Raw genomic sequence first — 25,835 nt, 5'->3', positions numbered from 1 at the left:
GGTGGGGAAGCTGCTGGGCCGCTGGCGGAGCCTCCTGCGGCGGGTGCCCCCGCGCCAGCCCCGCGGCCCCGTCCTGGCGCACGGCCTGTATTGGCCGGAGCACTTCCTGCCGCCCCTGGACGGCGGCGCGCCCCCGCGCTACGACAGCCTCACCCTGGACCTCTTCATGCTCGGCTACTTCCAGCTGCTGGAGATGGGCCTGAGCCGCGAGGAGCGCAAGTTCCGCCACCTGCTGTGCTACGAGATGTTCGACCGGCTGGGCAGCCACCCGTGGGAGCTCATCCGCCGCTTCCACCGCGCGGTGCTGGAGGAGGTGGAGGCCGGCCGGCGGGGCTGGAGCGACGGCTTTGAGGATCTCAGGCAACAGTTCTTTGGAGACGGCCCGGACGCTCAGCGGCCTTGGGAGGAAGAGGCCGAGAAGGAGCAGGAAGGGGAGAAAGAAGAAGAGGAGGTGGTGGAGGAGGAGGAGAGGGAGGAGGAGGAGGAGAGGGAGCAGGCCCAAGAAGCTGCTACAGCTCAGACAGACTGGCCAGAGGGGCAGCCGGAGGCCCGGGCCCCAGCCCCGCAGCCCCCGCCCCCTGCGCCGCAGCCCCCGCCCCCGCCGGCCGAGCCTCCCCCGTCCTTGGACCCTCCTAGTTCCGAAGCCCCGGCTGAAGACCCCCTGGAGCTGTTGTCGGATATGGGCGAGTTCAGCAACGAGGACATCTGCCGCTATATCGACCGCAGCTTCTCCTTCTGGAAGGAGAAAGAGGCGGAGCTTTTTGACATCTGAGCAGCAGAATTCAGAATTTCCCTCAAGCATCTTAGCCTGGGCCTGGATATCTGCCTGGATGCCTGGATGGTGCGCTCCGAAGCCAGAAGCGATCCAAGAACCCTGGAGCGTGGCCTTGGAAAACCCAGGAAGCGCAGGACCAGGCCGCCTGGCCACTGAGGTCCCATCATGGCCGGCTGTGGGGAGTTGGCCGGATAGGCCAGCGTGGCACAGGGCAAACCAGGAGTCCCCTCTGGCCCTGCAGCCTTGCCTGGCTCTGTGTGGAGCCAGGTGGAAGGAGCAGCCCCTCTGGGCGAGGGACTGTGGGTCCCCTTGGGGCTGGGTGGCTCTCCACCTCTCTGGATTTCACTGGGGTTCGCAGCTACCTCTTTGGTTAAGGTCGGGGGAGCCAGGTGTGCAGTGTTCCGTGTGACGTGTTCTCTGTAACGTGCGAGTAATAAAACTCTCCGCTCTGAGCTGCCTGTGTTGGATGCCCCGCACTCTCGGTTGCAGAGTTCATGTCTCCTCCATGTGGGAAGGGCCTTCACGGTGGAACCAGGGCCCAGCCTGAGCCTCTCGGCGCTGGCAGGGTCTGCGGGGGCCCAGGTATGGGTCTGCCTGAAGGTTGTGGGTCACAGCCGTGGGGCCATCGGTCTACCTGCCTGCATGGGGAATCTCATTCCCTGCTCTCACCGCCTGCACTCGGCTCTGACCATTCTGGCGCCGCTTCTAGGACACAGGCCTGAGTTACAGGGGGAAAGGGACCTTCTGCCTCTCGCAAGGGGTGTGTGGCCAGGCTCCTCCATCCATTTGCCCCATAGAAAGGTATCAGAGGGTCTCTTCCTGGAGCTCCGTTTGTGTCCTGTTGCCCCTGACGCCTGCAGGTCCCCCCAGTTGGGGATGCACGCCCTCTTGCCCGTACCTCCCAGCCCGTGCTACCCTGAAGCTTTGTGTGTGTTTCAGGAGGAGGAGGAGGAGGCCCGGCTGGCCAACATGCCTGCCTGGAGGCGGGACCTTCTTCGGAAGAAGCTAGAAGAGGAGAGGTGAGCTGGGATCGGGCAGGGAGTCTGGATCGGGTCCCTGACGTGGTGGCACCAACTAATGCTGTCTCCTTTTCCTTCCAGGGAGCAGAAGCGGTGAGTGAGGGCAGGTCCCAACCTGCCTCCCCTCCTTTGCCCCTTCATCTGGTCCCATCCTGAGCTCATCCCCTTGTCACTCGGCCCTGTAGCGCAGCCTCTCTGCTCCCAGTAATGCCACCACCGCCCCCCCCCCCTATAAACTAGAGCCGGTCCCCAGAGTCTAGCTCTTATGCTGTAATGACCATGTCCCCAATTACCCAGCCCCTCTCTCTTATTAACCTAGCCTTTCTGCTCAGTTAAAAAAAAAAAAAGATACAGGTGAACTTAATTTTCACAAATATATTTTAAATATATTTTTATTGATTTCAGAGAGGAAGGGAGAGAGAGAGAAACATCAATGATGAGGATCATTGATCAGCTGCCTCCTGCACGCCCCCCACTGGGGGTCTAGCCTGCAACCCAGGCATGTGCCCTGACGGGGAATCAAACCGTGACCTCCTGGCTCACAGGTGGATGCCCAACCACCAAGCCACACCAGCTGGGCTACAGTATATTTTATATAACTCGACACATCAAAATTCAATTATATACTTCAGTGATTATAACGTTAATTGAAGTTATGTATTTCAATATATAATCAATATAAAATTATTAATGACAAGCTCTACACTCTCAAGTTTAAGTCTTTGTGATGCCAAGAGCATTTATGGCTGCAACACTCCTCAATCCTAACATTTCGAACCCTCAGCAGCCCCATTTGCTCAGTGGCTACCTTGTCAGCAGTGCAGACCCCCACACTTTTGTGTTTGTTTTTTTTCCTGGAAAACAAAAAGTGCTTTGTTTTTCTAAATTTATCTTTATTGTTGAAAGTATCACAGATGTCCCCCATATTCCCCCATTGCCCCACATTTTAACAATTTGTCCATAATTACCCAGCCCCTGTCTCCCAAAAATGTGGTCCCTCTGCTCCCCAGAGTCCATCCTCAAGCCCCAGTAACTCAGGTCCTCACCCCAATAATCTCATCCCCCGCCCCCATAACCACCCCTCCTCACCCTCAGCCACACTGTGATCAGCACCTGTTCCAGTAACCCCCCAGCCAGCAATAACCCAGCACACCCAGCTCCTAGGAGCGCCCCAATAATCCCAATCTGTCCCCAGCAATCCCCTCTGCCTGCCTGCCTCCTAACCCAACCCCTGTCTCCAGTCCCCCAGCACCTCTGCCCCTAGAAGCCGCTGCCCACCCTCCCACTCAGCAGTCCCTCTGCCCTCAGTGGCGCAGCCCTGGCCACCCCTGAGCCCTGGAGGCGCCGGCCCCCTCTCACCCTGGCCGCGGTTCTGTCCCGACCCCTGGTCTAGAAAAGAGGAGGAGCGGCAGAAGCAGGAGGAGCTGCAGCGGGAAAAGGAGCAGTCGGAGAAGCTGCGGACGCTGGGCTACGACGAGACCAAGCTGGCGCCCTGGCAGCGACAGATCATCCTGAAGAAGGGGGACATCGCTAAGTACTAGCTGCTGCCTCCTCCCGCTCCTCGGGAGCTGGGGGCGGGGTGGGCGCGGAGGAGGCGGCCCCTGCCCCAGCCTCCCCAGCCCGGATGGACCCGCTGGGAGCCATGCCACCTCCCCCCCCCCTCCGGCTCGGCACCCCCTCCCCCGACCCCCGCCCTCGCATCCCCAGCCCCGGAAGATGCAGGAGCGCGCCCGCCCGCCACAGTCGCCCAGAAAAAGTGCCCAAGTTGTTGACGCAAAAGATGCTGCTTATTTGCATGGCTATTTACATATATTTGCATGTTCGTTGAATGTCAACGTGTGCAGAGCTCTTCCCAGCCCCGTGGGTGGGGACTTCGTTTTCCTGCGGGACCCGGACCGGCTGCAGCCCCCTCCCCCGCACCCCGGAACCCGCGTCGCTGGCACATCCTGGGCGGAGGCCGACGGGGCTCGGGAAGGGAAGGGGTTTTCCTGCCGCCCTGACCTAGATCTGCGCCCGGCCCGCCGGGCCGTTTCCCATCCCCGCCGAGGGCTTCCTCTCAGTCATTTGTTTACCAGAAACGATAAAAACTGCCCGTCCCGGCGGAGCTGCCGCTCCCGGCCCCGCCTGCCTCCTGTGAAGCCCGCGCCGCCCCCGCCAGGCCCCAGGCCCTCGCCCCTTTCGCTGCAGTGGTGGGGTGCCTGGAGGACGAGGGGCCCTGCACCCGCCTCTGCCTGCTGCCTCCCGGCCCCGCGCCCCCGCCGGCTCGCACCCCATTCCATTAAAGCTCTCAGACGCCCGGCCTCGCTCACGTTCACTCTCGCTCCCCATCGCCGACGTCCTCCCCCTCCGGGGTAACGGGGCAACCCCCGCAGCGGAGCGGGAGGAGCGGGCTTGGGCGCCAGGGCCCCTCTGGTTCCCACCGTGCGTCCCAGACTCTGGCTGGCACGACTTCCGCCCTTCCGACGCCCCAGGAAGCCAAGCCTGGGCCACTTCATCCCCAGTCCCGTGGAAACACCAGTCTGCAGCTTTTCTGAATAGATTTAATACCACAGCCTCGGCCCCCTCAGGCTGAGCGCCAGCCGAGCCATTGCCTACCCCCCCCCCCTTCCCCGCTGCGCCTTTGCCTTAAGCAGCCCCCGGGGGGCGGGCAGGGCGAGGCCGGCTGGCGCTGCTACGCAGGGCCGTGCCAGAGGCATACAGAATAAGTGACATAAAATGTCTACACGCTTAAGTAACAGTACTTAGGGCTTGTGCAAGGGCCCTCGGGGCCCCGGCTGGCGGGTGGGCCCCGCGTCACGGGCCGCGCTGCAGGCGGCCGCGCAGGTCCTCGGCGCAGCCGTCCAGCCCCATGCGCTCCAGGGCGGCGTAGATGGCGCCCAGGCCCGCGGGCTGCTGCTGGCGCCAGCGCTTGAGCATCTCGTACTGCTGGTCGCGGAAGCGGCCCACCTCCACCTCCACCGCCTCGATCTCGGCCTCGCGCAGCCCCAGAGTCCGCACGAACTCCTTCCAGCGCCGCGCGGGCACCGCGTCCATCACGTCGTAGAGCTGCGGGCCCAGCTGCAGCGTGGCGGCCGCCGAGCCTGCAGGGGGCGCTGGCGGCGGCGGCGGCGGCGGCGGCGGGCCTGGGGACAGACCAGAGAGACCCTGGGAACGCGGTCTGCGGCAGCGGCGGGGAGGTCCTCCCAGTTCGTTAGCGGACGGGAAGTGGGCAAGTGGCGCCCCAGGAAACCGCAGCTTTCACCTGGGACCTGGGCGGAGGGTGTGAGGGCCCTTACCCAGAGCTCCGCTGCGCAGCCGGTCCCAGGACCATGGCACCTCCAGGCCGGGCGCTTCCTGGGTCTGGGCGCAGCCAGGGGTCCAGCTGCTGCCTACCAACTGGCCGGGGCAGACCTTCTCACTGCCGCTGGGTGGCACCAAAAGGATGTGGGCGCTCTCAGGGGGTAAGAGGTGGGTGGTCTGGAAGCCAGGAGAGGCCCCAGGTCAGCCCTGCTTACCGAGCAGGCCCCTCTGCTGGAGCCGGGCCAGCAAGCTCCCCCAGGGCCGCCTGGGGCGGGCCGTGTGTTCTCACCCGCCCCGGGGGAGGGCTGTGTCCTCTGCTGGAGTCGCAGCCCCTGCCCTTGCCATGGTGGCATCCTCCCCCTGAACGGTTAGCTGTTAACCTGAGGCCCGCAGCCCCCTGAGAGCCACCGCCCGAGGACAGGCCCGTGCTGCCCTCATTCCTGATAACTTGGCACACGTGTTTGTGAGGTCCACTCCATGCCAGCCACGCCCCGGGCGCCGGAGTCCTGATAAGGCCCGACCTCTGAGCTCCGGAAGGCTGAGGCCTGGGGACTTGCTCACCCACGTCCAGAACACGATTCTCACCTGCAGGGTGGTCAGGGCCTCCATCCCAGCTCCATCTGCTGAGAGACAAGAGAGTCTGACCAGCAATCAGGCAGGGCTCCTGGACCTGATGCTGGTCCAGCTGCGCCGGGGTTCCCTACACACACACCAGCCCCCCTCAGTTCCCTCTGCATCAGGGCTGAGTGGGCTCCGGCTACCCACCCTGACCCCAGTTCCTAGGAGTGTGTGCATGTATGCGTATGCATGTGTGTGTGCGTATGCACATTGTGGGTATGCACGCATATGTGGGTATGCATGTGTGTGGTGTGCACATGTGTGAGATACGCACACATGTGCATGTGCCTGTGTGTGCATATGCATGTACGTGTGTGCGCACATGCACATGTGTGGGTGTGCACGTGTATGTGCAAGTGTGCATGCACTTACCGGGAACCACGGGCTTGCAGGGCTGGCAGCGGCGGTATGTGTAGGTCAGGGCGGCACCGAGCACGAGTGGAACCACCAGGCCTGCCAGGAGGACCTGGACCCAGAACACTGGAAGAGCAGTTGGGGGGTGCTGGGTGTAGCCACCCCCAAGCTCCCCTGGGCCCTTCCCAGCTCTCCCGCCGTGTCCCCAGCACGCCACCTACTCTGCCTCCAGCCGCAGGCAGCCGCGCAGGGCTCAGGACAGCTCCAGAGGGTGCTCCTGCAGGGGCGGGGAGTGAGGGCCCGCACGGGGGCTGTCCGCGCTGCCTGACATCTCCTTCCTGAGGGCCCTTCCCTGCCAGGCCTCGTCCCTGGGAGCCTCGCTCTACCCAAGAATGTTCCCGAGGTACTGCTGGAATGCCCCGTGGCCCCAGTAACTAGATCAACAACCAGGATTTATCGAGCTGCTCCCAGACCCGATTGAGGGCCACTAGCATGTCAGCTCCATCCGGACCAGGACCGGCCTGTGGTCTCCCTCCGTATCCCCAGCACCTGGAAGGGTGTCTGGAGATGGCAGGGGCTCTGGGGGGACCCACTAACGTCCCCGTGTTCGGATGGGGAAGCCACACATCGGAGTGCAGTCCTTGCCCAGCACCCTCCAGGGAACAAGGGGCGGGTCCTGAGTCTCAGCCCAGGCTTGGGGACCACCAGCGCCCCTCTGTACGCGCCAAAGCCTCTTCCTCACTCCTGCAGCGTCCTTACCTGCCTGGCACAGGTGCATCCACGTCTCCCTATACCTGTTTGCCTGGAGGGGGCCCACCCCCCACAGGGCCAAGCCCCCTCCTCCCTGCCCCTGGCCCCGCTCTGCTCCCCGCTCCCTCCCTCTGCCCAGGGCAGCCAGGAAGTTACGTGGGGCAGGACACACAGCTGTTGCCATGTTCATAGAAGCCAGGCAGGCAGGCGCCACATTCAGTGTCTCTGCTGGAACCTGCAGACCAAGAGACGGGGGGAGGGGAGGGTCAAGGTGGGAGAGAGGGAGGCAGGGGGCGTAAATATGGGAGAGAGGGAGGCGGGGGGGGGGTCAAGGTGGGAGAGAGGGAGGCGGGGGGGTAAATATGGGAGAGAGGGAGGCGGGGGGGTAAATATGGGAGAGAGGGAGGCGGTGGGGGGGTAAATATGGGAGAGAGGGAGGCGGGGGGGGTAAATATGGGAGAGAGGGAGGCGGGGGGTAAATATGGGAGAGAGGGAGGCGGGGGGTAAATATGGGAGAGAGGGAGGCGGGGGGTAAATATGGGAGAGAGGGAGGCGGGGGGGGGTAAATATGGGAGAGCAGGAGGTGGGGGGGTCAATAGCCCGGGTTGTGGGTACTCACAGGGCACCCGCGTGTGGCGGTGCAGGGCCCCGCAGTCTAGGCACGGGTGGCAGAGGAAGGGCGAGCCGGCGATGCAGTGTGGCACCCGGCACTCCACAAACCAGCCAGGCGGGCAGCCACACCTGGTGTCAGCCACTGCCGAGCAGTTCTCCAGGGCCACCTGGGAGGCTGGGGGGGGGGTGCAGGGAGACGGGGGAGCAGAGGCAGTTAGGGGCAGAGACCCCCCCCCCCCCGAGAGGTGGGACAGATCCCCAGAAGAACAGAGGCGGGATAAAGCAGACAGGGCCACCCCAAGAGAACGGGCCAGGTCTGAGGTGTGCAGACAGGACGGTCGCCGGAGGGAAAGGGCGCAAAGGTGCCGCGTGGCAGGGTGGGGAGAGGGGTCTGAGGGGGTGACCACGGGCCCTCGCACCCTACGTGGCCCAACCAGCCACGCCCTTCGGGAGGAGGCGGGCACAGCCTGTCCTCGGGGCCCCACCAGACCCAGCAGCTCCTCACCCAGCTCGTCGCAGGCCTGGCAGCGGGCACAGCGGGTCTCGTGGTGGAGCTCCCGGGCCAGGAAGGTGCCCTGGGCGCACGGGACGCAGGTGGCGTTGCCACAGGGCTCTGTGCAGCGGGCCGCTAGGTATTGCCCTGTGGAGCCCAGGCTGGGTCAGAGAGTCAGCGGGGCCCCCGCCTTCCCTCCCGCCCTCCCCACCTGTGCTCCCTACTTCTCTCCAGCCTCCCCTCCCCCACCCCAGCCCGCCCCTCCCACCCCGCAGCCACGCACCGGCCGGGCAGCCCCTGCAGCAGAGCGGGCCGGTCCTCTTCTGAGAGCCGCGGGCACAGTCACACCGGGGGCTGGGAGTGCCGCCCCGGCCCTGGGCGCCCGGCAGGAGCAGGAGGAGGGCCTGGGGGACGGGGGCCGCTGGCTCCTGCGTGGGCATGGCTTCCCCCCCGCGGGGCCTCTCCCTGCCCAGTCTCCCCACCTCCAGAGGCCCCAAGATTCTGCCCTCAGAGCTGCCCCCTTCTCAGGTTCTTGAGCAGAAGGGGTGCCCATGGGCTGGGGATGAGACAGGGAGACAGGCCAGGCTGGGCAAGCGGAGGGCCCCCCCAGCCCCTCACAGGGCCCCACCCCCGCCCAAGGGACCCTGCTCTCTCCCCGGGGCCTCCAGACCTCTGGGACCCTAGCAGGGTGTTTCCTCTCAGGAAGGGCCCGCCCGGGCTGAGCCTCTAACTAGGTCAGAGGGGAGGGCCTGCCCAACCCCCCGCGAGTCTGGGAGCACGGTTCAGGGTTCAGATATTCGCCGTTCGCGGGACCCCTTCCTCCCCGCGCAGATCCAGGCCCAGAGACTTGAGGCCGCCCCCCACCCCACCCCACCCCCGGACCCCCACTCACTGCAGCCACCACTGCCGCCCAGCGCCGGGGCTGCTGGTCCATGGCCCGGCGCCGCGCCGCTCTGGGCCCTCAAGCGGGACTGGAACCCAGGCGTGTGCCTGCGGGGGCTTCCCCACTCTGCCCGCCCTGCCCACCGCAGTTCCGGCCCAGCACCCAGCCGCAGGGCCCGCCCCCCCGGGAGCCCGCCTCGGGGGTGGGGGTCGGGAAACAGCCCGGGGGCTCGGGAAGTGGAGCCCAGACCTGGGGAGGCGGTCCCCAGCGCAGCGGAGCTCACGGCCTGCGGGCAGCAAGGCGCACAGAGGGCAGGGCTGCCCGGTCCCCACGCCTGGCTTCCGGCCTCAGCCCTGAGACCACCGCCCCGGGGTGAAGAACTTCCTCCACGGGGTTTCAGAGCCAGGCCCCTCCAGGTACCGTAAGGTGTGGGTGCAGGGGCCCCTCCCCTGGAGAGCAGCCCCAGAGAGACTCCCGGGGAGCCCAAGCCAGGTCGCCCACCCTGGCATGAGCTCATGGGGCAGCCCAGGGCAGGCACCACGTGGCGCTGTAATGGTGGGCCTCCTGGCTGTGTCAGGGCATGGCTTGGTTTTGGGGTGTTGGTCTGGTGGCCTCTGCCCCCCAATTCACTGCTGCTCCCCACGGTCGCCCCCGGTGCCCCACCACAGATGGGGGACAAGAGCTCAGTTGCCCGGAGTCCTGAGAGGGGTGGTCCCAAAGCGAAGGCCTCCTCCCAGTGGAGTATGTACAAGTCTTTATAAAAGAACCAAAGCTCAATAAATATGCAACTTTACAGCGAGCCCCGCGGGCCTGGGAGGTGGAGGGAGGCGAGGGCAAGGGACGGTCCCACTCGGGGCCAGAGGAGAGGAGAGGGGGTGGCCCTGGAGTCCAGCGCAGTGGAGGCTGGCGACTTCAGGGAATAGCGGACGAGGAATCCTGCTGGGCAGGCGGCGGGCGGGGGGGGGGGGGTATGGGGGGCAGGTTAGTGACGGTGGGACTGTGGGGGCCATCCTGAGCCTGGGCCTCTGCCGAACCCTCCTCCATCTCCATCCGGTCTGGCCGAGTGCAAACGGCCCAGCGGCGGCAGGGGTCCTGCCCCGCACTGGGCTTGTGCGCACACAGGCAGCAGCCGGAGCGGGGGCCGCGCACCCCCGAGGCCTGCTGTCTGCTGTCCGTGGTCAGTGGCACCCTTGGGGGCCTCCCTCTGCTCAGACCTCCCTGCAGGGGCGGGGAGGGGAGGGGAGAGATAGTCCTTCCTTTGCTGATGCCACTCAGAGGGGCTCCAGCCACCCTCTCCTCCCCGCTATAGTTCTGACCTCTGACCCCTCACCACTGCTCACCGAAGACACCCTCAGCCAAGCTCTGGGGCAGGCCCCGGGCTCCCTCTTCCTCCATAGCCCTGGGTGCCACCTGCTCCAGCCATAACAGCGCCCCTACCCACCCCCAGGGCTCAGTGTCCCCAGTGCCCGCACGCTGGGCCACCTGTCCTCGCTGCCCCGGGCCAGGCCACTCACGAGGCAGTGAGCGTGGAGTTGAGCAGCAGGGTGGTCCTGATGCGGTAGAGCTGGGCCAGCGTCAGCTTCCTGTGCTGGGCAGAGATCCCGGGGGGCGGCTCAGGCTGGGCCCTGGGGGCGGCCCCTGAGGGCAGCTCTCTGCTCCTCCTGGCGGGCCCTTCAGGCTCCCCCGCCAGCCAGGTGGTCCTGCCCTCCATCTCTGATGGCTGGGAGCCACTGCCAGGGCGTGGTGCGCCCCCGCAATGCCAGCGGGGCCCAGCTTCGTGAGGGGAGCCCCGAGTCCTAGTGCCCGTGGCTGTGGCAGCCAAGCAGAGTTCCGACAGGCTGCGGCTGGGGGCTGGGGGCGCCCCCTGGGCGGCGGCCCCTGCCAGCAGCTGGAGGAGGCTGGCCTCAGATTTGGACTTGAGCAGGTGGGGCAGGCGGGGCAGCAGCTGGACAGGGGTGCGGCGGCGGAGGCGGGGCGAGGGCGGGGGTGAAGGGGCTTGTGGTGAATCTAGGGGCCGGGGCACTGGCCCCGCCGCAGGGGCTGGGGGCGCAAAGTCTTGCAAGGAGGTGGGGGAGAGGGTGCCGTAGGCGGAGTCCATGGAGCAGGAGCGGCCGTCCCCGGGGCCCAGGGCCAGCAGCTCGCTGGTCGGCGTGACGGATGAGGCGGTGGTACTGAGAGACATCTCGTCCGACTGGGAGCCGAAGGGGCCGCCCTCGAACTCGGGAGAGGACAGCGGCTCCCCGGGCTCCACCACCACCATGGCCAGGGTCTCCGTGGAGCCGTCCGAGGCGCTGCGGGCCGGGAAGGGAGTCAGCCCCGGCTGGCACAGCAGGTGTCCACAGCCTGGGCCCTGCCCGCTGGAGGCTCAGAGATGGCAAACACGGCACGGGCCCAGACCCCCCAGCGCCTGTGCCCACAGCGGACACCGGCATGGCACCCGTCCCCATCACGGACTCTCTCCCGTGGGACACAGCCTGAGAGCCCTCAGCTCGCTCCCGGCAGCTACTAAGGAAGCAGAGTTGGCGGTCAAGTTGAAAACCCTTTGCCAAACCGCCTGTGGCTGTGGCAGCCACGCTCCCACACCCGCTCCCACAGCCACGCTCCCACAGCCACGCTCCCACACCAGAACCCACACCCGCTCCCGGCTGGGTTCACATGAAGCCTTTCAGAGAAAGGGACTGGAGCCGGGCCCTGCGCAGTGTCTGCGGCCTGGGGGTCGGGAGCCCCAGGCTGCAGTGCCTGCCCGGCCGGGCCTGCCGGGGGTCCTGGGCACGCGTACCAGTGCTGGGAGTCCAGGCTGTTGCTGCTTTTGCGCAGGATGGTGGGGGAGCTGGCGGCGGAAGTGCTGCTCTCCCCACCCTCCTCTTCCTCCTCGTCTTCCTCCTCGTCCTCCTGCTCCTCGTCCTCCTCCTCCTCCTCCTCCAGGCTCTGCAGGTGCTGCTGGCTGCCCGCATGCTCCTGCGCACGCAGCTGCTGCAACTGGTTCTGCAGGCGGGGGCAGCGTCCGCCGGGGCAGGCGGGCTGTGAGCCACAGCCCCGACCAGGCCGCCAGCCCTCCGCCCGGCGTTCTCTCACCTGGGCATTGTAAATGGAGTCCACCCAGCCCCGGCACAGAGCCTGCCCGCTGGCCTGGAACGTGTAGGCCCCCACGGCGCTGTGGAACTCGTTCAGGTAGATGAGGAGGAAGGAGCCTGCTTAGGAAGGGCTCGGGTCAGTGTCAGCCAAGGCCACTGCTGGCCCTGCCCATCACCGCCTGGGCCCAGGGGCAGGGGGCGGGCTCCTCACCGGGGTCCCGCAGCTCCCGGCACACGATCTTGTCCACCAGCAGCGGCGGCCTGATGACCTTGGTCCTCTCGGCCTTCTTCACGGCCTTGGTCACCAAGAGCAGGTCCGTGAAGAGGAAGCAGTACACGTCCATCTGGGGGGGCAGGGGGAGCAGGAGAGGCCAGAGGTCAGAGCCAGGGTCCGGGGGCCTCAGGCAGGGACCCTCCGCCTGTCCGCTGCAGCGCCCTCTCCTGGGGGCACTCAGATTTGTCAAACACCTTCCCTGCCCCGACGGCCATGAACGTGAGAGCAGAATTAAAAGGAAGAGCAAGCCCTAGCTCAGTGGTCAGCAAACCGCGGCTCGCGAGCCACATGCGGCTCGCGAGCCACATGCGGCTCGCGAGCCACATGCGGCTCGCGAGCCGCGGTTTGCCACTCTGTTGACTAATGAGTTTGCCGATCACTGGACTAGACTAAATGTTACCGTGTAGTTGGAAGCTGTGAGGATTAGGCAATTGTGGCATATTGTGTGCAAAGAGGTAAAGGGTAGTATGTGACCGTGGTCGGCAAACTCATTAGTCAACAGAGCGGCAAACCGCGGCTCGCGAGCCGCATGTGGCTCTCGAGCTGTGGTTTGCCGACCACTGCCCTAGCTGGTTTGGCCCAGTGGATACAGTGTCAGTCTGCGGACTGAAGGGTCCGGGGTTCGATTCTGGCCAAGAGCACATGCCCAGGTTGTGGGCTCGGTCCCAGTGGGGGGCGTGCAGGGGGCAGTCCATTGCTGATCCTCTCTCATCACTGATGTTTCTATCTCTCTCCCTCTCCCTTCCTCTCTGAAGTCAATAAAAAAAAAGGAAGAACAAGATGATTTTCTTTCATTGAGCTATAGACTTGTGACTTATTTAAATTAAAACTTGATATTAAAGAGGAAAGGGAGGTAAATTTTATTTTATTTTTATTGATTTCAGAGAGGAAGGGAGAGGGAGAGAGGGAGGGAGAGAGAGAGAGAGAGAAACATCAATGAGAGCAAATCACTGCTTGGCTGCCTCCTGCACGCCCTCTACTGGGGATCGAGCCTGCATGTGCCCTTGACCAGAGTCGACCCCGAATCCTTCAGTACACAGGCCGGCATTCTATCCACTGGGAGGGAAATTTAAAATCCTGACTTGCAGGCTCTGGCTACATGACGCATGACGGATTACTAGCTCAGTGCAAGGGTCTGTTCCTGGCCTGCTAATGGAGTGTGCCCCTCCCTCCCTCCCACCAGAAACCACATGGCATCAAGTGGGCAAGACAGGCACCCTCGGGCCGTGGCCATGCTGCTGAATTTGTAAGGCGTAAACTGCAGGCAGATAATCATCCCTCAGAGACCACAAGGTCACTAGTTCTTGAATCACTGCCCAACTGACTGGGCAGCTGAGGACCACTGGCTCCACCCAGGAGGTGCCCCGGAAGGGGGGTCCAAACCTGCAGGGCCAGCGGGGGCGGGGCAGGGGCCCTGCCCACGGGGTGGCCCCTAGAGTCACCTTGCTGTCCTTTCCCTCCTTCATCCGCAGGCTGCCCTCCAACAGCAGCTGCCGCGTCTCCTCAGGGGAAGCACCCGGGATGGGCGCCGTCAGGTCCAGGTGCAGAAACTCCTTCAGGAGCTGCGGGGGAGGGTGCAGGGGAGGGGGGAGGGCGCAGGGGAGGGGGTCAGGGCTGGCCTCCCGGCTCAGCCAGGAGTCCCCACGCGGGACTCACTCCAGCACAGCCCTTCTGCCAGTCTGGCCCCTCCTCCCTCCCAGCCAGGCCAGGCCGCCCACCTTGTCCACCTCGTCGTTGCTACCCTCCACCGCCTCGTAGGCGTCGATGCGGCTCACCACGGCCGCCAGCCGCTGCCGCTCCTGCCGCTGCCGCATGCACGCGTTCACGTGGTGGATGAAGCGCTCCACGGAGCTGATCTGGGGGTGGACAGTGGCTGGTTCAGGCCCAGGGCCAGGGAGAGGCCCAGCCGCAGAGGGAACCACGCCGCCCTGGTTACCATGGTGAGGACGGCCTCCTTGGCGCGCGGCTCGTCGGTCTTCCTCAGCACGGACTTGAGCAGCAGCGGGTACTTGGTGAGCCGCTGGTGGGGCTTGGCCAGCATGTCGCTCAGCTTCAGCCGCTGGCACTGCTGGTGCTTCTCGGCCCACTGGGCGGAGGGGGCGGGGCTCAGGAAGGCTCCGCCCCGATGCCCAGGCCCCGCCCCGATGCCCAGGCCCCGCCCCCTGCCAGCTCCGGCGCCCCCGCAGCCAAGGTGGGCCACCTGCGCCCCTGCCCCCCGCCAGCCCGGCGCCCTCACCGTCACGTAGGCCCGGAAGAGGTCGTTGTCGCGCAGCAGGCTGCGCATGTACTCCATGCAGCCCTCCTCCTCCATGCAGTACCGGATGTAGGGCTTGAAGAGGGAGCCGAACTGGCGCCGGGAGGAACACACACCGGTCACCGGACGCCCCTGCGGGCCGGGCCCCGCACAAGCGCTCCCTTACGGCTCTTCCGCGACCACCCGCAGGCGACAAGCCTGTCTTCCCCCCCCCCCCCCCCCCCCAGGCAGCAAGGGCAGACGGCCAGGCGGGGTCAAACCCGGGCGACCGACTGGGAATTCCTCGCCTCTGACCACCAGGGATCGGGCGGGGCCGCTACTCCCGGGGAGGTGGGGTGATGAGCAGATGAGATCGGCGCCCCGGCCCGGCCGCCACGTCACCCCGGCGGGGTCCGTACCATCCTGAAGCCTTTGAGGAGGTCGCCGGGCTGCAGCAGCGCCCGCGTGCGCCGCGCCTTCTCCACCATCGGCGCCATCACGCTGCCCCACAGCCCGCGGTGCAGGCGCGCGATCTCGGGGACGTTGCTGAACAGGCGCTCCGCCTCGACCTGGGGGTGGGAGGTGCGCTCGGCCCCGCCCCCAGCCCACCAGCCCCGTGAGCCCCGCCCCTCCCAGCCCGCCTCGGTTCACCCCCCTCCTCCACCCCCGCCTTCTGAAGCCACGCCCCACGCCTCACCTTCTCCACTCGTAGGTCCTACCCTCTCCCAGCCCCGCCCATCCGTCTCCACCCCTGCTCCAGCCCCGCCCCCCTACCCCATCCCAACCCGCTCCCCCAGGCCCAGCCGTACCTCACACAGCAGCCCCGCCTCTTGCAGGTTCAGGAGGCAGCACAGGAACAGCTGTGGGGGTACGGGGCGCTGCAGCTTGGGGGTCCCACTCCCGACTCCCCACCCAGATTCTTAGGCTCCCCTCTACCCCTCACGCTTCCCAGGGGGCTCTGAGGCTCCCAGGGACAGAGAGGGTTCACCTTTTCAGAAAACGCCCAAACCCCACGGCCCGCTGGAGGGTCGCCCTGCCCAGGCCCCACCTGGAAGGAAGCTGTCCTCCACGCTGCCCTGGCTCAGCCTCTGAGTCTCAGCTCAGAGGGGGCCTTCCTGAACCCCCAAGCCCAGGCCAGGTGCTCCCCCCGAGATCAAAGTCCCTACCTACACATTCCCCAGTGCCTACCCACTGTGTCTCCACGGGTAGGGTGTGGGTTGCTGGGCACCTGGCACAGCAGGTGTTCAGGAACGGCCGTTGAAGGAGTGAATCAGAGCACGAGGCCTGTGTTCGTTCACTCAGCCCACTAACCTGCGGAGTTCTGCTTTCCTCCCACTTTGTGGCCTGTCAACTGGTCCTTCTCAAAGGCCCTAACTCTGCTGGGGGGGGGGGGCGCCCAGAGGAAGCAGATGGGGTGGCTCTGGGCCGTGAGCCCCACTCACGTTAGTGATCACCCGCAGTTTCTTAATGTAGGAAACCTCCGTGTGCAGGAGCTCCCACACCGCCTCCTGCTGGTGGCACTGCCTCCGGGTCAGCTTCTGTGGGAAAGGCAGGGTCAGCCAGGAGCTGGGTGCAGGGTCAGCCAGGGAGGGGGGAGGGGAGCAACCTAGATTGTAACCTCCTTTCCGTCCCCCCCTCCCCCCCGGTAGAGACCCAGGGGTCCCCCAAGTTCTGGGCCCTCCTCTACCACTAAGACATCTAAACGGCACACTGTAATTGCACTTTGCCTCAGTTTCCCCAAAGTGGGTTAGTGATGACAACAGCTTAACAGGGCTGTCCTGGGGACAACCTGTCACTGGGTGCTCAGAAGGGCCCAGCGAAGTGGGGGGATCATGTTGTCCTTCCCCCAGAAGAGGGGGGAGGCGGCTGTGGGTGGCGCCCACCTCATGCCCATCGATGAGGTCCCGCCAGCTGTCCTCCAGCCACAGGCAGGCGTCGTCCTCATCCTCTTCCTCGTCCCCCTCCTCCTCCCACGAGTCATGGTCGAAGCGCAGCCTGCGGGGCAGCCGGGGCAGCCCGAAGAGGCCGTAGGCGTGCAGCTTGCCCTCCAGCTGCTCCATCTTGTCCACCTCCTGGAAGGAGGCCAGCGTCAGGGTCAGGGTCAGGGTCAGGGGTCAGGGCCAGCCGCTGCCCTGCCCCCGGGCCCACGGGCCCACATACCCGGCCGAAGACGCTGGCACTGGGGCCCGAGCTGAAGAAGCCGCTGAAGCGACTGGCGGCCCGGTTCTTCCAGCTGTCACCGCCGCCGCCGCCGCTGGGCAGCGAGCAGCTGGAGGGCGCGGGCGGCTCCTGCCCAGGGATGCTCGCCTCGCCCAGGAACTCCGACATGTTCTTGCGGCGGCGGCCAGGGGCCTGGCCAGGGAGGGGGGTCACGGCCAGCCCTGCCCTGGTCCCCACAGCCCCGCCCCATGGGGGGTTTCCAGGACCTCGGGCCAGGCTGTGACGGGACAGGGTCTCTGCAGGACGGGTGGGTCCTGGAGGGCCACTGCTCCCAGGACCCCACGTGCTCTGGGGGCGGGAGGATCCAGACACAGATGCACCTGGACCCCTCCCAGCCTCCCAGCCACAGCGCAGAGCCGGCGGGGGAAAGAGTCATACTCAGTGCACTTAGGAGCACAGCTCCAGGGGATCCATCACACACACACACACACACACACGTGCGCACACGCACACACACACTCGCTGGGCACAGGCAGCCTCTCGGAGACAGACCTACCACCTTAGATCCAAAAAGGGCCCCCTATTCCCAGAGCCAGCCCGTTTTCCAAAGGGGAGATTAAAGCCCCAAGAAGGAGCGGTGAGGGCCCAGCCGACCTCCCGGAGGCCCTTCCCCACCCTCCCCCTCCTCACCAGGATGTCCAGGCTCTCCCGGCGGCTCTGGGGGTCCGCGCGCTCCAGGCCCGGGGGCCCAGCTCCAGCTGGCCGCAGGATGGGCAGACTCAGGGACTTGGAGTCCTTCACTCCCTGCTCCACCTTCCCCTCGTCCCCCGGCTTGGCTGGGGCGGCATTGGGGGGCAAGGAGAGGTCCTCAACACCCAGGGCTGGTGGGAGAGGGGGGCTCGGGTCCTCTCTCCCCCAAGGATCCAAACTAAGGCCGAGCTGCCCTCCCCGAGGCCCCGCCCTGCACCGCCCAGCAGACACCTGTATGGTAATGAGCTGCTCAGGGCCGTTGCCAATGGGAACCTGAGCCTGGGAGAAGGGCTCATCTCCAGGAGGCCCAGCCAGGCCCCAGCCACTCTCCACCCAGCCAGCTGCTCACCTTTGACCCGCAGGTAGTGTCCCCCGAACCTGTAGGCCTCGAAGGTGAGGGACAGGGGCGTGTTGGACTGGTCCAGGTAGATATCCACTTTGCCCAGTGCGATGCCCTTCCTTTCAAATATGGGCAGCAGCACCTCCCTGCCGCAGACGGGAGCTGTGTCTGTGAGGGGGCAGTCACACCCCCCACCCTACCCAGGGCCCCGGCTCCACCCGCCTTCCCAGTGGAAAAGCGAGCACCCACGGAGTCACACACAAGCACACGGACACACAGGTGCCTGCGCACCCCCCCCACACACACACCACAGAGGTGTGTCCTGCACGTAAGGGCCGACACTGCCCCAGGCCCGTCCACCCCCAGGGCCTGGGCCACGCACACAGGGCAGGACCGCTCACACAGGTGCACAGGTCTGTCACCCCACAGGGGTGGGTCCACCCACAGGTGAAGGTCATGCTCACAGACACACAGAGTCATCGGTGCAGGAGCCTGCCCCTGCCCCAGCCCGCTTCCCGCCAGGCCCCACCCCAGGGACTTCTTCTTCATGGCCGGCACAATCTCCGTCTCGATGTCTACGTTCAGGTCGAACTTCAGGGTGAAGCACTCCTTGCTTGGGTCCTGAGAGGACATGGGTCTCAGCTTCTGTGCCCCCTCTTCCTGCCCTCCCCACCCCGGGGTCCAGCAGGGGACCCCCAGCAGGGGAGTGACTACAGGGAGGCCCCAGCCACCTGTGTCCCAGGGAGGCGCTCCTACAGCATCCCCCGCCTGGCTAAGGTGGGCCGCGCTGGGCCACAGGGCAGGTGGCGAGGGAGGGACACACTGGGCCCACCCCTGGTCCCGGAGCTCAGAGCAGACAGGCCCAGGCTCGGGGACGAGGCAGAGCCTGCCGGGCCCTTCTGCCGGGGGGTGTGGGGGGGGGGGGGGGGGTCCTTACGTCGGTGTGTCTCCTCCTGGCTTTCTTCTTGGAGAGTTTCAGGCCTGTGCTCTTCCGGTCCCTGCAGGGAAGCCAGGGAGGACAGAGGTTGGAGGCACAGTGGGTCCTCACCGGGATGTGTGGTGAGTGGGCCCTGGCTGCCTGCCCACACCTCCAGCAAACACCCCAAGAGACCAAGTGACTCAGGTGCCCTCAGGCCGGCGAGGGCCCGGGAGGGGCTGTGCGCCCTCTGGCGGCCACCACAGGAATCACACCCAGGGGCACCCAGCCAGGTGAAGCCTGGAGGCTGGCCCAGGCTAGGTGGCCTCCTCCAGGAATCAGGCAGCCGCAGAGACAGGGAGGGGTCTCCAGTCAGCCCCTCGGAAGCCGGAAGCCGCTGGTCCCTGGATCTTTGATCTCAGACCCAGCCTTGGGACCCCGCAGTGTCTTCTCGCCCCCCTTCCCCTCACCTACCCTTTGCCATCCACTGTGCTTTCCTCCTCCTCCTCCAGGTCCACTGCAGGGCTGGTGCGTGGGGGGCATGACCGCGTGGACACGTTCCGGGCCAGGACAGAGCCTTTAGGGTAAAACGGAGTGGGTTGCGCCCTGGCTGGTTTGGCTCAGTGGATAGAGCGTAGGCCTGGGGACTGAAGGGTCCCGGGTTCGATTCCGGTGAAGGGCACGTGCCTGGGTTGCGGGCTCGACCCCCAGTGGGGGGCGTGCAGGAGGCAGCCGATCAATGATTCTCATCATTGATGTTTCAATCCCTCTCCCCCTCTTCCTTCCTCTCTGAAATCGATATAAAAATATATTTAAAAAGCAAAACAAAAACAAAACGGCGTGGGTTGTGCCTGCTCCCTCGCTGGCCCCCTCCCTAGCCTTCCAACACTGCCACCACGGACCCTGTGGCCGCCCCCCAACTAGCTAGGGCCCCTCGGTTCTGTGAGCTCGAGAGGTGCTCGGTCACTGCTTAGCACCATCACCCCCAGATTCAAAAAGGCACAAGGGCCCCTAGAGGACACTGCAGGGGATGCCCCGCTCTCCATACAAATCCACCTGCGGCCTCAGTTTACCCTTCTGTGAAATCAGGATGAGGAAGCCAGCCTCGGGGATCACCGCAGGAAGGGCCCAAGGTCCACGGCTCTCGCTCTCTCTCAGGCCTCCCCGCCCCCACCCGCGGCCAAACCCACGGTCCCGGGAGGCCTGGCGGAGGGGCAGTCTTTTTGTGCCTCTGACCAGCTGAGGAGGAGACAAAGGCTGCACCCCAGCACAGCCAGCTGGCAGTGGGCCCGGGCCAGGTCCCCATTCAGCAGGAGGGGTTTCTTGTTTCCGGCTACAAGTTCCTCTGACCTGCCCCCCCGCTCCCACCCCGCCGCTGGAAGATTTGCCCAGAAGCCCCCTGCCCGAGGACGAGAAGAAAGGGGCCTTCTCCTCGCTGGCCCCCGTCCAGGCGCAGGGCAGCGTGGAGGTGCAGACCCAGCCCCTGGCAGAGACAGGTCTGCTCCCGAGATGGGGCTCAACCCCCAGCCCTTTCTCTTGTTCAAAAAACTTGTAGAGCCAGGCCGGTGTGGTTGAGTGTTGACCTATAAACCAGGAGGTCAGGGTTCGATTCCTGTTCAGGGCACATGCCCAGGTTGCGGGCTCGATCCCCAGTGTGGGGCCCGCAGGAGGCAGCCGGTCAAGAATTCTCTCTCATCATTGATGTTTCTCTCTCTCCCTTCCTCTCTCTGAAATCAATAAAAACATATTTTAATAAAAAACAAAACAACTTTTGGAACAAAACGGACTGAAACATACTTGCGTTTCATAATTTACAGTCAACTCTTGTCCTTCTGACGGCTCTGTCATGGTGCCCCCAGGTACCAAGACACGGTGCCCCCAGAAAGGGATGTGGGGCAACCCTGGGAACTGCAGGGCCAGGCTGGGCACCCCGATCCGTACTCACCTTGCGGGGGCAGGTCGAAGCGGACGTGCCCGTCATAATGCATGGCGCTGTGGAACTTGCTGTCACAGGCTTGGCAGAGGTTGAGGGGTCCCCGGCGGTGCAGCTGCTGGCAGTCGGCGTGGTGGCATACCTGTGGGCGAGGATGGGAGGTGGGCTGTGGCCAGACCTCGGCCGGGCCCAGGAGGGGCCTCCTGGCCCCTCAGGCGCTGCCCTTCATTGCCAGCCATCCTTTCCCCACGGGTGCCTGGTGCTCGGGAATTCACTCGACAAACAAATGTTTCTCAAGCACTGACTCTGTGCCACTCTGAGGGACGCAGGGAAACCCCACGCCCTGCCCAGCAATGCAGTGCCCAGGGGCAGACTTGGAGTAAGTACCCAGAAGGCGGGGCCGCCAGGGCCTCTTCCTGGGGCGCAGGCGGGAAGGACACCCAGAGACGAAGCTCAGGCTGCCGTTCGGTTTGGCAGCGCCGTGTCTGAACCAGAAGGCCCCCGCCTCCCCCTCGGTTCGATGGCCTCGCTGGTCCTGAACCGCAGAGCCTGCCCGACTCCTAAGTCAGGAGGGAAGGGGTATGGAGGCACCAGGGACAGGTGTCGGCGTTGGGTGCCCATGAGGGGTCCAGGCAGTTGCTTAGTGACAGCCAGGCGGCATCTGCACTCGCCCAGCCGTCTAAATGGGCGCTTCCCCGTACCGGAGCCAACCAGGGTTTGGGCATGCATTTGGTTGTTTGGTTGTTCCTTTCAGAATAGATGCCCCTGTCCCGGCCGGGGAGGGGGGCTCAGTTGGCTCAGTCCTATACACCAGAAGGTTGCAGGTTTGATTCCCGGTCAGGGCACGTACCTAGGTTGCGGATCGATCCCCACATGGAGGTTTCTTTCTCTCTGTCTCTCTCCCTCCCCTTCTCTCTAAAAACAAAAATTGCCCTGACTGGTTTGGCTCGGTGGATGGAGCATCGGCCTGAGGACTGAGGGGTCCCAGGTTCGATTCCGGTCAAGGGCATGTACCTTGGTTTCGGGCACATCCCCAGTGGGGGGTGTGCAGGAGGCAGCTGATCGATGTTTTTCTCTCGTTGATGTTTCTAGCTCTCTATCCCTCTCTTTTCCTCTCCGTAAAAAATCAATAAAATATAATTTTAAAAATAAAATAAATAAATAAACAAAGAAACATGTCCTCAGGTGAGGATTTTTTAAAAATTGTTTTTAGATAAGAAGCAGCCGATAGTTTTTTTTTGCCGGGGGGGGGGGTGTCTTTTGTGACACAGGTGTTTTTTTGTTACTCTCACCCGAGGATACTTCCCATTGGTTTTATAGAGACTGGACGGGACGGGGAGAGACAGACAGAGAGAAACATTGATGTGAGGCACACAGACTGCCTCTCTCCCGAGCCCCAACCAGGGCCGGTGATCCAGCCTGTAAGTGAGGTACGTGCCTTGACCGGATCGAACCTGGTACCCTTCAGTCCGCAGGCCGACGCTCTATCCATTGAGCCGAACTGGCCAGGGCCACACAGATTTTTGAAGTGGCCGAGCAGGGAGCCCCTCAGGTGACTTTACAGAGGACAGCAAGGTCCCCAAATGACCTGGCACGTGGGTGCGTTGAGGCCACGCTGTCTTCCAGGCAAATCACCAAGGGGCAACCTTTTGGTGCACAGACGATACTCCAACCATTGAGCCACCCCGCCAGGGCACATGGCTCCAGATCCCAGGTTTCCACCACACTCCCGCCACCGCCTGGTGCCTGAGAGGGAGTGTGAAGGGGGAGGCGGGCCTGGGTCAGCCGGGCCACAGAGACAAGAGGAAGTCGCTGCTTTGGTTCCTGCGTCCCTCACTCCTCCCCTGGACGAGGCGTAGCTGGCAGGACGCTTGCTCTCGGGGCTCTGGCCCCAGGCAGGCGGCTGTGGCCATTCTGGCCCAGATCCGACGGCAGCCTTCAGCCCCTCTCGGCGCTGAGGTCGGGCTGAGGGCTCCCTTCAACCACAGCAGCTGTTCTATCTACTTCGTCTACAGGAAGGGGGAGAGCCACCGGCCTCCGCCTCCATCCCGCCTGCCCCCTCGGGGCCCGCCTGCCCACCTCGGGGGCCCACCTGTCACCTCAGGGCCCGCCTGCCCCCTTGGGGCCTGCCTGTCACCTCGGGGCCCGCCTGTCACCTCGGGGCCCGCCTGGCCCGCCTGCCCACCTCGGGGCAGCAGGGCGCGCTAACAGGGGGTCTGGCTTTGCCCCCAAGAATCCGGGGAAGGCACCTGCCCTGCTTTAGCCCTTCTCCCCAGGAGGCCCACAGCCAGCCAGCTCGGCAGCCCTCTGGCCCTCTGAGTCCAGCCTGGCACAGGGGCCCCTCTATTTCCCTGAAGGCTCCATTTGCTGGTGCCAGGCCTGCCCCCGCCCCATCACCAAACCACAGGGTCTCCCACAGCTCGCTCCAGGGGCGGGGTCTCCCCAGAGCAAAAGTGGGGCAGCCCCTTCCCCTTCCCTTAGACCAGGTGCCCAGGCCCCCTTCCTCTGCCCACCACCCCACCCTCTGAGGGCAGGGGGAGGGCAGCAGGGTCAGGGACCAGAGCTCCCAGGACTCACTCAGAGGGGGAGCCCCCGGAGGCCCCCCCCTCCACGGCGGACGGACCAGAACTTCACCGCAGAGGGGCCCTCGGGGAAGCAGGTCAAGCCGCTCCGTGGGGAGGGGGCGCCGGAAGTGCCCTCCCTCCTCACCCGCGGGCGAGGGCGGGGCCGCGGCAGGAGCGAGGGGTGTGGCAGGGCCCGGGCAGGGGGAGGACGGGGAGGGGTGCGCGGGGCAGGGCCCGGCCCCAGCGGGGTGCCCGGAGGCAGCCCAGACACAAAAGACCAGGCTGGGCGGTCCGCCTCCGCCTCCAGCCCCCGCGATGGCGGGAGGGGCACCCTCCTCAGGCCCCGGCCCCCCACTTCCCAGGTGAGCGCCTGGAGAGGGTGCTCGGCCCCCCACTTCCCAGGTGAGCGCCTGGAGAGGGAGCTCGGCCCCCCACTTCCCAGGTGAGCGCCTGGAGAGGGTGCTCGGCCCCCCACTTCCCAGGTGAGCGCCTGGAGAGGGTGCTCGGCCCCCCACTTCCCAGGTGAGCGCCTGGAGAGGGTGCTCGGCCCCCCACTTCCCAGGTGAGTGCCTGGAGAGGGGGCTCGGCGGCTGCGTGCGCCCCCCGCCCGGGAGCCGTTCCCCAGGCCCCCCGCGCCCCTACCTGGCCTTCCCGGTGGCGGGCGAGACCCCCGGCCCCGCAGGGCGCCGAGTCCCGGGAGGGCACCCCGGGGCCGGGCCTGGAGGCCGCGCGGCGCCCGGAGACGCCGGGCCCGGTCCCCATGGCGGCCGGAGGGAGCGGCGGGGTGCGCCGCCGGCCGGACAAAGCGCGGGGCCCCGCTTCCTGCCATTGTGCGGCCGCGCCCGCCCGCCGAGCGCTGGGACCCGGGGGACAGCGGGGGGCCGGGGGGGATGGGGGCGCCGGGAACCCCGCCCGCCCGCCGCGTCCGGCCCGCCCCGCGCTGACCCCCGGCCTCCACCCCGGAGCCAGGTCCTCGGCTCAGTGCCCCCCTAGGACCCGCTTCTCCCCGGGGAGCCCCCCGAATGCTGGTGGCAGAAGAGGGGGGGCGGGACAGGGGCACATTCCCCTCCGGGGCTCAGACCCCGCGCCCCGTCCAGCCCCGGGACGCCCCTCTGCTCTGACCTCCAGCTTCCCAGCCACATCCGGAGCCGGCGGCCGCTCCCTCTGCCCGGGCCAAGCGGCGGCGGCCGGACCGCAGGTGCCGCGGCGGGAGGGAGGAAGTGGGGGGGGGGGGAGCCCGGGAGGGAGACGGGTCAGGAAAACCCCAAGCCCAACTCGACTTTCCCCGAGGTCCCTGCGGCTCCAGCGGGGTGCACCCACGTGCCCCGCCGCCAGGGGGCGCACAGGGAGCCCGAGAAGCGGCCACCAGGATGGGGTGTGGGGACCCCAGCACCAGGCAGGGTGTCCAAGCGCGTTTACACTCCTCCCCAGGAGGTGGGCGCGGGCACTGGGGCCTCCATCCAGAGTGTGGGTTCACAGGGGCGAGTCCACAGGCAGGACCGGAACCGAGGCTCCTGACTCTGGGGTCCTGCAATGGCACTCCTCGGTCCCCATGGGTGAGGGGAACATGCCATCACCGCCCCCCACCCCTCAGACAGCCCCTCTCCATCTGTTCCACCGGACGGGGTGAGGAGGGTGAGGAGGGCTGGCCTCTGAGCACGGCCCCGGGGGGGGGCGGGGGGGGGCAGCGGGTGCTCAGGGGCTGGGAGGCCCCAGGGGCTGCCTCAGTCACGCCCAGAGCCTCCTCACGCCCTGTCCACAACAGGCAGACCTCCTGAACACTGAAGCCTGATCATGCCCCCCCCCCCTTAAAATTCCCCAGTGGCTCAGGACAGAACCCCACATGGCCGGACTCCCGCCTCGCCTCCGGGTGAGTCCCGCACGGTGGTCCGCCATGCGGCCTCCTCCCTCCCTCCAGCCCTCCCAGCTCCACGCCGCACGTCTGCCTTCTCTGTCTGGAACAGCATGTGCCCCTGACTTTCCAACGGCTGGCACTGCGCCCCAACCTAAAGGCCACCTCCCCGGGGAGGCCTCCTCCCTCCTCTGGAAAGAAAGAGCCCCTCACTGCCATCCCCAAGCCCCCCAGCACGGACTGCCGCCTGAAGTGTTTCTTCTTCTTCGGCCCCGTTTCCTGCGGGAGCGCCCGGTACAGAGGCCAGAGGCTCTCGGCCCACCCGCACCCTCCGCTCTCCCCAGTCCTGGCACACAGTAGGTGCTCAGTGCAGACTGGATGGCTGGATGGATGAGGCAGAGCTGGGTCTTCATGCCCGAGAAGGCCACTGCCGCGGGAAGTCCACAAAGCCCTCCCCACTGCCGGACCACAGCGGCTCTCCTTCCTCCTGGCACCCGTGACCGTGGGCCTGGACAGGCCAGTTTCCACCTCAAATCCTGGTGGTGCTGCCAGGCCCGCTGCCCCTGCTACCACCCCACAGGCCAGCAGCGGAGCCCTCCCAAGTGCAAGGCCTGTGCCAGGAGTTTGGGGCAGCCAGCCCTGTTCACTCTTCTCCAAGACCCTAAGGAGGAGATACTGTTACTATCCCCATTTAACAGACAGAGAAACTGAGGCTTGGGAAAGGGAAGTCACTTTCCCTAAAGTCACCAGCTGGTAAATGGGAAACGGATGCCTGTGCTTGGACCACTGTCTGTCTCAGGCACGGGCGGCATGAGGTGCTTCAAGACTGGCTAAGTGGGGGTTGGGGCAGCAGTGCCTTGAGGTCCACCCCCTTGGGGACAGGGCAGATTCCAAAGCCAGCTTAGGGGAACCCACTGGCCTGGGGTAACCAGGTCGCATCAAATGGAGACCACCGG

The 25,835-nt window shown here is 65.7% G+C and overlaps 3 protein-coding genes across 15 annotated transcripts in view; 1 reads left to right on the top strand and 2 right to left on the bottom strand.

Moving 5' to 3' along the window:
* ESPN (espin) overlaps positions 1–4,102 on the top strand; it is a 29,266-nt gene extending 25,164 nt beyond the window's left edge. For 2 of the 4 annotated variants that reach the window (XM_079777287.1, XM_079777286.1), the window contains 3 exons: positions 1,715–1,794; positions 1,876–1,887; positions 3,188–4,102. In XM_079777287.1, coding sequence (XP_079633413.1) covers positions 1,715–1,794; positions 1,876–1,887; positions 3,188–3,335 — 240 coding nt within the window. In that variant the 3' untranslated portion in view covers positions 3,336–4,102. Of the gene's footprint in view, positions 1–1,714; positions 1,817–1,875; positions 2,828–3,187 lie in introns of those variants that run through there. The other 2 variants (XM_079777282.1, XM_079777283.1) reach the window with 2 other exon arrangements.
* Positions 4,103–4,376: 274 nt separating this feature from the next.
* Positions 4,377–8,919, bottom strand: TNFRSF25 (TNF receptor superfamily member 25). The gene is given in 10 exon segments (XM_079777289.1): positions 4,377–4,916; positions 5,070–5,250; positions 5,659–5,696; positions 6,064–6,201; positions 6,204–6,322; positions 6,952–7,030; positions 7,415–7,582; positions 7,913–8,047; positions 8,184–8,304; positions 8,793–8,919. Coding segments are annotated over 10 exon segments (1,350 nt in total). The 5' UTR covers positions 8,835–8,919; the 3' UTR covers positions 4,377–4,587.
* Positions 8,920–9,792: 873 nt separating this feature from the next.
* PLEKHG5 (pleckstrin homology and RhoGEF domain containing G5) overlaps positions 9,793–25,835 on the bottom strand; it is a gene marked incomplete at its 3' end in the record, with an annotated part of 44,877 nt that continues 28,834 nt past the window's right edge. For 5 of the 10 annotated variants that reach the window (XM_079777272.1, XM_079777277.1, XM_079777279.1 and 2 more), the window contains 20 exons: positions 20,476–20,605; positions 19,005–19,107; positions 18,552–18,612; positions 18,144–18,235; positions 17,624–17,760; positions 17,215–17,360; positions 16,525–16,716; positions 16,248–16,436; positions 15,807–15,902; positions 15,174–15,224; positions 14,784–14,933; positions 14,368–14,478; positions 14,068–14,217; positions 13,850–13,987; positions 13,574–13,693; positions 12,069–12,201; positions 11,859–11,974; positions 11,563–11,768; positions 10,298–11,074; positions 9,793–10,001 (listed from right to left, as the gene is read on the bottom strand). In XM_079777272.1, coding sequence (XP_079633398.1) covers positions 9,992–10,001; positions 10,298–11,074; positions 11,563–11,768; positions 11,859–11,974; positions 12,069–12,201; positions 13,574–13,693; positions 13,850–13,987; positions 14,068–14,217; positions 14,368–14,478; positions 14,784–14,933; positions 15,174–15,224; positions 15,807–15,902; positions 16,248–16,436; positions 16,525–16,716; positions 17,215–17,360; positions 17,624–17,760; positions 18,144–18,235; positions 18,552–18,612; positions 19,005–19,107; positions 20,476–20,605 — 3,108 coding nt within the window. Of the gene's footprint in view, positions 10,002–10,293; positions 11,075–11,562; positions 11,769–11,858; positions 11,975–12,068; positions 12,202–13,573; positions 13,694–13,849; positions 13,988–14,067; positions 14,218–14,367; positions 14,479–14,783; positions 14,934–15,173; positions 15,225–15,806; positions 15,903–16,247; positions 16,437–16,524; positions 16,717–17,214; positions 17,361–17,623; positions 17,761–18,143; positions 18,236–18,551; positions 18,613–19,004; positions 19,108–20,475; positions 20,606–23,669; positions 23,897–24,149; positions 24,254–25,835 lie in introns of those variants that run through there. The other 5 variants (XM_079777281.1, XM_079777275.1, XM_079777278.1 and 2 more) reach the window with 5 other exon arrangements.

Source organism: Cnephaeus nilssonii (assembly GCF_951640355.1).
Source record: "Cnephaeus nilssonii genome assembly, chromosome: 7".
NCBI classification, from domain to species: domain Eukaryota; kingdom Metazoa; phylum Chordata; class Mammalia; order Chiroptera; family Vespertilionidae; genus Cnephaeus; species Cnephaeus nilssonii.
The sequence above is the reverse complement of the archived record's forward strand: the minus strand, read 5'-3'. Positions and strand labels throughout refer to the sequence as shown.